The 8301-nt window shown below is 56.7% G+C and overlaps 1 protein-coding gene across 1 annotated transcript; it reads left to right on the top strand.

Moving 5' to 3' along the window:
* Positions 1-5706: 5706 nt before the first annotated feature.
* Positions 5707-7940, top strand: LOC104505641 (pleckstrin homology domain-containing family M member 1-like; the record flags this gene model as incomplete). Its single annotated transcript, XM_010148478.1, is given in 2 exon segments — positions 5707-5975; positions 7298-7940. Coding segments are annotated over 2 exon segments (912 nt in total), but the record flags the coding sequence as incomplete, so codon positions are not given.
* Positions 7941-8301: the final 361 nt, after the last annotated feature.

The following is an 8301-nucleotide window of genomic DNA, read 5'->3' as shown; positions in this document are numbered from 1 at the left end:
CTACAGACCTGGCCGGAGGGGCTGTACCCGCGCGGAGAGCTGGCACATGCGGGGTCTGTACCGCTTCCCCTGATTCACTGTGCCCTCCGATCTCTAGAAAAGACATTTTCCCACTTAAAATCAGCAGTTGCAGCCGAGCTCTGGGTAATCCTTGAGTGCCGCAGAAAAAGCAGATATTAAAGAGCCCGACTTGTTGCTTTGCTTCCAGCAAACCCCAGTTCCCCCGTCAAGGGATGCGAGCTGCCCGCAGTGTCAGATGGCCACCGAATCCACCGGGAAACTCCGGCGCTGGGAATCCGAAGTGACACAAAAATCGGGAGTATAAGCACGGGAACATCCTGCTGCAACACTCTGTGGATTTCCCGACCTGCTTCGCCCTTCTGCGGTGGCTCTGTTGGCTGCAGCGCTGGGGAAAATCAACCCCGGCTTTACCCGTGGCTCCGGCAAACTGTAGCCAGGTACGGACGTAGGCAACGGGCTGAAGGAAATTCTTGGTGTTGAGTGTTTGAGAAACACGATTTTACCATCAAGGGCAGCACTGGGAGCTCCGCGGCTGTGGCTGTTTTGCCTCCCCCGGCTGCTCCTGGGCATCCTGCTCGGTGCCGCCGAGTCCGAAGTTGGAGGGGTTCATCAGCGGCGACTCTTCTCCGTCTCCCATCAGGTCTGTCAACCACAAGGAGGATGTTTCTGCGGGGAGGAGGGTGGCGTGTTGGTCCCTGTCCCTTACGCGATGCCTGAGTTCCTGCGGTGGGAATGGCAGCCGTGCTGCGTAGCACCGGGCTGGGCACACAGGAGGATCTGAAGTGGGACCGTGAGGGTCCTGCTGCTGCTCTGAGCTGGCGCTGGGCTCCAACCCTGCCCTAACCCTTGCCAAATCATTTCCGAGGGGCTTTATCCTGCAGCAATCCAAGCCCCTGGCCGTGCCAGCTGGCTTGCCTGCTCCCAGGCTGCCTCTGCTTGGGGTCAGCTTGTAATTTAAGCGTGGCTGGGTGTGCACGGTCTCTGGGTGGAAGGCAGAAGCTGTGTGGGAGGAGAGGGCTGTCCCGACACCAGCCCTTGGACCTACGGTGCCATCAAAGCCCTCATTTTCCCCGGAGGAAGGTGACTGGTGTAGCACTCGTGCTTGGAAAATGACTGGCTCCGCGTACAGGCCTTGAGTCACCGGTTCACGCCATCGTCGCGGGCTGTTGTTTTCCGTTCGCGAAGCACGAGCGGTGACCTGCCGTTTATTTATAACTCGGAGAGTGTCGCTTGTTGGGAGACCGAAGAGCTGAGCCCTGGGACAGGGTCTCTGCCTCTGCTGGCAGTAAGGCTTGACTCGAACAAGCCGTTTCCAAAGCATCTGGCTGGTTTGCACCAGTGTGGTGCAGCTCTGCTCTCGCACCGGCGACTCTTCCGCGGTAGGTGTAAGCGCCCAGCTTGCTGGCTGCTTTTATTTCTCACTTGTTCTATTTTCCTTGGTTTCCTCGAGCTGTTGTGTTCTGTCCGCGTCGCTGCCGGGGTGGTGACTGCTGGGAAACGACATGGGGGGTTTTCGGCTCTAGATGTGCTTGTCCCTGCGCTTGCACATCCGTCCCATCTCTTGTCCTTTCAAGATCACAAGGAACAGCCGTGGCTTTCCAGGATCTGCCTCAAAGTGTTCCAGTGCCTTCTGATTCCTTCTAGAGCCGGCTAGCCCGGCGCCAGGGCTGCCAGTCCCATTTCCCCTGGTTTCACCAGGCTTGTGTTGGGTGAAATCCGCCTCGGAGCTGGTTCGTTGCACTCGTTATTCAGGAAAATGCTGTCCCAACAGAAGCGTCTCCCTTTGGATTCACAGCACTGGAACAAACTGGTTGGACTGGTTGTGGTGGGAGTGGAGAGTCCTGTGCTGAAGGCAGCGGGTGTCCTCGGTGATTCGCCTCCTGCAGACGCTGGGAAAGGTGATGCCAGCAAAGGAGCCTGTGTTTTGGGGGAATACCACTGACTTAGTAAAATCCAGATGAGGTTTTTGCCAAACACTGCTGTCACCCCTCCCCTGCGACAGGCCGGGGATGCCGGGATGGCCAATGCTGAGAGCACAGATGGCGGGTGCAGTCCTGGACTGAAACACCCACGCTGCCTCTCTGGGCCTGAGAAATGCCACCCTGTGCCCATGGCTTGCTTCTCCCACCCGTGGCTCTCCACCCCCAGCTCTGCACCTTGAATTTGTCTTGGGTGGGTCACTTGTTCACAGGGTGCATGCAGGAGGTGACAGGGAATGGGGCAGAGGCTGCTTGGCCCTGAGGGGTTTGATGGTGGCTGAACCTCCCATGCAGAGGGCAGAGATGGGGACAGCTCTCTCTGGTCCTCAGCAACTGCTGCTGTCACTTAGGTGTCCCTTTGCTCCTCCCATAAACCCCCAGCAGCGCCTCGAGCCTCTGAGCCAGAGGTTAACGTCTCTGTAATCACTGTGCTCCCCCATTTCTGTGTTGCAACCCAAAGAGAGGAAATTATACAGCGAGTCGTGGCAAAAACCAGTTTCCTTTTCTGTGCAATTGTCTGTGAACTCTGGGAACGCTGAGGATGGCTCCGGTCTTTGTTCCCAAAGAGCTCTTGATCTGCTTTGAGCAGGACCAGTTGGTGTGGTACATGCATGGGATGCTCCAGGTCTGGGATGTTCAGGATTCGGTCTGCTCTGGGTCAGGGGTGCTCAGGATTTGGGCTGCTCCAGGTTTAGGCTGCTCCGGACTTGGGCCACCGCTGTCTTTAGGAGTGGCTGCGGCCATGGAAGAGCCGGTCTGCAGGCCGTGCTTCTGCCCTGGCCCAACGGCGCACAGAGCAGGGCGAGCGACCGGTTGAGGCCCTCAGCTCTGCTTGCAGTAAAGCTGCGGGGTGTCCGTGTTGGCTGGGAAACGAAATCTGAAGTGTCGATGCCATACCAAGCCTGCTGTCTGCCGTGGGCATGGCCAAACCCTGCTGTCAGCTGCTGGGCTCCCTCCTCCCCCACCTGGATGGCAAGTGCTTCCAACTCAAGGGAACGAATTTCTTCTCCAACCTCTCCCATACGCAGAAAGCTTTACGGCAGTAGCTGGTGCTGGAGCAGCTCTCAGACCCTCTGCAGTTGCAGGACGTGCTGTGTGTGAGCAGGGGGGCAGCTGTGCGGCGGCGTCTCGCTGGCAGCCACGCACTTTGCTCACAGAGCCTCCAGGCACAGCCCGGTTTTAGCTCCCCAGAACAGAACAGCAGGCTGAAAGTCAGAAGTCAAAGGTCCCTTGTCTGCAAACGCCCTGCAGTTGTAGATGGCCAGCGAGGCTGCCGCTGCCTGCTCTGGCGCTGCCAGGGTTTTCCGTAGCAGGAGGACACTGATCTTTCTCCCTCTCCCACCAAAGCCAGCTGCAGCAGAGCCGCCCTGCCGTCTGCAGCCCCCCACAGCGGGGAGATCCTGGGCGGCCCAGCCGGAACAGAGCGACTGTAAACCCCACAGAGAACCTGCATCCTTCCTTCCCATCTTCCCAGCCAGCTCTGTGCCACCGGGCCAAGTGCCCGGGCACCTCTGAGGGGTCCGTCCCCGCTGGGTTCGGCAGCAGCATCGCTCCTCCACTGCCACCTCTGCCCAGGGTGGGCTGGGGGGCACAGCCCTCTGTCTGGGCCCCCTTAGTGGCATTCACGTGGGATTTGGGTGCCGTTGTTCAGCCTCGCTCGCTAAATGCCTTGTGATGCCCTTGCTGGTGCCTGGGGGTTGCGGGGGCTGTAGGAACAGAAGGGAAGCAGCCCCTGCGCACATCGCTGCTGGCTTGACCGGCCTGGCGTCTCGCCTGCAGGCAGCTTGCAAGGGTTAATTTCTCCTTCTTGCAAGGGTTAATTACTCGGTCTCTTGGCCATGTTCTGTTTTGCCTGAAACTCTCTTGGTCCCCGGGCCGCGTGGCCTGTTTCGGTGCGGTCGTGGGTCGGACCCGGCAGCACCCTGGCCGTGAGCGCTTGCAGAACGCCTCGGTGTGCGATCCGTGCCTCTTGTGGGACGCCGTGGGCCCTTCGCGTGGCAAGTGAGTGAGTTGTAAACCGAATGGGTGCTCACACGTGCTCCTCCTCCTTGTCCCAAAGGTGACATGTGAAGGCAGCGCCCGGCTGAGGGAGCGGCAGCCGCTGAGATGCATTCGAGCCCCGCCGATGGCCCCAAGGAAGCCGTACAGGGGAGCGAGACACCCTGAACCTCCCCACGTAGCTCCCGTTACTCCCCAGTGCAACTCCAGTTACCAGCAGGACGTGGTGGGACTTGTTGGGATTGGGATGGTTTATACAGGCGAGGGGTGACTCGGGCTTTCTGACAGAGGATCCTTGATGGTTTGGCTGGTGGGGGGGGTTAAAGCAAATAGGGTGACAGTGAGCTAAACCACATCAGCTTGGCCCCTCGTGGCAAGACCCAGCATGGGGCAGGGGAAGGTGCTCAGCCCCAACACCTGGGTGAAGGACCACTGGGGGTTTCTTTATGCAGCTTGGGGAGTCTAAACACGTTCAGTGAGCAGCATTGAAAGCCAGAGGTTCAGACCGGGTGTTTAATTTGCTCTGCAGCAGAATTAATTCATGCATGACAGATAAAATCATTTGCACTCGTTAATCCTGTTAGCCCACGGTTGCTGCTTGCTGGAGGGTTGTGCTGGCAGATCCACGGGCAGCTGGAAAGCAGCTCCTGCTGCAAGGAGTGTCCCCTGGTACGGGCAGGGACAAGGTGCGTGATCCCCTGGCTGTTGTCCTCCAACCGCAGCTGCTGGAATTCTTATTTGGATGCTGCAAAAAAATATCCTGGGCTGGAAAGGTAATACGGGTTTGTGCAGCAGACCCAGGCTCAAGTCAAAATCCACCCTGCCCTTGTCGCAGTGGCTGGTGCCGTTCAGCGTTCGCCTCGAATGCTGCGTGATGAAACGTGAATTGTTTGATGGGGTCCCGGCTGGATCTGCAGTGTTTGCCAAATGCCTGCTGGGAAGTGCAGCCTTCATTTGAAATGAGGTTGATTGAGACATCTGGGCTCCTCTGCATGAGAAAAAAATTCCCCTCCACCAGCGTAAAATTGTTAAAGTCGCTGAGCTTTCTTCCTCTCAACTGGTGTGAGAAAGAGGGAAGCAAAAGCTGCTGGAAGGTAAAATTCCCATGTTCCTGCTTCAAAGCCCACAGAGTCTCTCCGAAGGCAGCAGCTAAACCCCAGCTGTCCTTCCAAAAGCATCTTTTCGGGGAGGGGGGGCAGGTCCAGTCCCCGGCAGCGCCCGTGGGTTAATCGACACAGCCAAGCTGCCGAGAGCGAGGTCGATGGCTTTGATTTCTGCTGGCAGGGCTGGCCAGCGCGTCACGTGCCGCTTGGGCAGATCGCCACGAGTTCGAGCGGTATCGCAGCCCTCGTCACGAGTTGCCTCCTTGGAGCTTCTTGTTTATCCCCATGCTTATTTAATCCCTGTACTTCCCCCCAGCAAGCCCTGGGACAGAACTGACTTCTTTTTTTTCCCCCGTCCTTTTTTTCCCCTGCTCAAGAAGCAGTTTCGTATCTGTGGAGGAAGCTCCATGCGCTGTAAAGGCAACCCCAGCAACCCAGTGGGCCCTGGAATGCCAGCTAAAATTGCATAAATTACTCCCTCGCAGCCGCCGTGGAGCACGTGGATGAAGCGGGAGTCGTGCCGTGCTTCACTCTGCATGAGCCTTACAGTTTTTGAGCCCTTTTATATAAAATCTTCCCTAATACTTATTTTTCTATAATGCAAGCGTGTACCTCCTGTCTTGCAGCTGATCAAGAAGCAACTGGTGAATGCCATCAAGGCCTTGCAGAAACAGTACGTCACCTCGGATGCTGTCGTGACCAGCGACGATGGGAACGCAAACACCCTCTGCAGCGCCCTGGAAGCCGTCTTTGTGCACGGGCTGAGGGCAAAGCATATAAAGACGGAGAGTGGGGGGAAAGGAAAGAAAGCAGGAGGTCGGGGACCACTTCCCCAGCCGGTCTTCTGGGGTCTGCTGAAGAGCATTACCCATCGGTGAGTGCCCATCCCTGCCGAAAGGTGTTCGCACGCTCTGGTTCATCCTCTCTGGTGCAAAAGCCACACAGTTCAGGGAATGGTGAAGAGGAAGATACGGAAAGATACGTCTCCGCACCATACTGTGTGCTTAGTCCCGCAGTCGGAGGGAGTGATGCTCTCGCAGGGTGTCTCGGAGGGGCTGCCCGGGATGCTGGGAGATGGAGGTGGGAGACCAAACCCCTGCGTTGCCAAGCGATGCAGGGCTGCACACCCAGTGCTGCCAGCACAGCCCCTCTCAGCGGGTGCAAGGGGTGAGGTGCTGGTTAGGCGTGTGCCCACAGCCCCAGAAAGTTAGGGAATAAAACGCTGCTGCCAGCGTAGGGCACACCCCTTTCTTATTTGGTTTTGGGTGCCAGGCTGTGTGTGGGGACTCCGTGACCCCAGTCAGACCCTGATGATCCCAGTGGTGACGCAGGAGTATGGTCTGTCTTCTGACCTGGGGATGTTTCCGACCAGGACGAACATCGCTGACCTGATGTGTGAGCTTTCGGGAGGTCTTGTTCCTCGCTGGGTTTTTTCTGAACCACTCTCTAAGCCGAGTCCTCCCACATTAAATAACAGCCCACACACAAATAGTTGTGAAAGCCTCATCCAGCTCCATCACTGACTCTTAAATTATGAAAGAGAGGATGAAAATAACTCTTTCACATGCTGCGGGGGATATTTTTGTGCCCTTTGAAGGTTTTTTCTTCTTTCTTGAGAGACAGATTAAAAGAAAACAACTTACAGAACTTCTGCTCTGTGTTTTGCAGTGTCTGTGGTGTCGCGGTAGCTGGAGCCAGGGAGGATTAGGGAGCATGGTGTCGCTGTTGGATTTGGGGGGAGAATGGTTGAAGTCAGGAGGCTGAGACTGCTTGCGGAGCTCAACCTGACCCGGTTGCTTTTTTTGGGTTGCCGCAGCAGTTTTCACTGTGTTTTGGCTGATTTCAAATTTGAAGCTAGGATTTAGACATGCTCTTTTCACCAAGGGAGTATCCAGCCAGAGCAAGCCCCAGCGTGCAGGGACAGCGGGAATTTCCCCCTCTGCATCCTTGCTCCGGGGCAGGTGATTTGTGGGAGATGCCTCTGGATGTTACCAGTATATTTAGCTTTGGGGCATTCAGCAGCTCTTTTTTCTCCATGGTAGGAAAGAGATTTTCCGCAGCCTTTTCTGACCCAACTCCAGAACTCCCCACAGCAGAGGAGGTTGGGCAGTTTCTGATGAAGGATCTTGCACCCCGTGATGGACCTAAAACGGGGCCACTCATGTCCTATTCAGGTTTTTTTCTCCCTTTCCCTAGAAATACTGTCTCGGAGCTGGAACAACTCATCTTTATCAATACGGATGTCGGCCGCTGCCGAGCCTGGCTGAGGCTGGCTTTGAACGATGGCCTTGTGGAGTGTTACTTGAAGCTGCTGCTGCGGGACAGGTCCCGGCTGCCCGAGTACTACCAAGCGACCGCGCTGCTCTTAGATGCTGAGGAGTGTGAGTTTCTCCTTAGCTACTTGCAGGGCTTAACGTCCTTAACCTTCGAGCTCTCCTATAAATCAGCTGTGTTGAACGAGTGGACCATCACCCCTCTCTCCCTGTCTGGTCTGTGTCCTGTTTCGGAGCTGCTGGAGGAGCCCCTCGCGTCCTCGACATCTGAGCCCCACAGAAAAGCATCGCTGGGTTCGATCTCCCAGTCATCGGGGTCGGACGAGATCGAGATTCAACCCCCCGTCCTCCCCATCAGCAAAGCCAGCAGCAAAACCAAACTCACGTCGTCCTCACTGAGCCTTAACACCACGAGCTCGTCCCAGCTCTCCTCCAGCCTGGGCTCCGACAGCGTCCTCCCGGCCCACTGCGCCCGCAGTCCCGAGCAGAGCGAGGAGCCGCTCTCCTGCGACTCCGACCTGGGCACGGCCACTGCTGAGGACCTGGACAGGTCACTGCAAGAGTGAGTTTCTTCCCGGATCGAAGGGATTTTGAAGCCTCTCCTGAGCTCTCGTTTATTTTCTTGCTATAGGCAGGAAAGCTTTTTCCCCTGTTTTTCTTAAACAAGCTCTTTTTTACCGCCTGGAAATAACCTGAAAGGTAAAAAGAAACACTCGGCACGGCTTGCTGGGGCCTTGCTGCCACAGCAGATGAGCTCCCAGCCACTGAAGAGCGTGTCGTTCCTCTTTACGGGGCAGACACGTCAGAAAAAGTCTTCTGCCCAGTTTCAGGAATGTCACATCTCCCTGGCACGCACTGGGGGATGCTCCGGGGTGTTCTGCGAGGGGACAGAAATGAGTTTGGTCACAGGAAAGGGTTATAGTCTGT

This window comes from Eurypyga helias, unplaced genomic scaffold (assembly GCF_000690775.1).
Source record: "Eurypyga helias isolate BGI_N326 unplaced genomic scaffold, ASM69077v1 scaffold11223, whole genome shotgun sequence".
Classification (NCBI taxonomy): Eukaryota; Metazoa; Chordata; class Aves; order Eurypygiformes; family Eurypygidae; genus Eurypyga; species Eurypyga helias.
The sequence above is the reverse complement of the archived record's forward strand: the minus strand, read 5'-3'. Positions and strand labels throughout refer to the sequence as shown.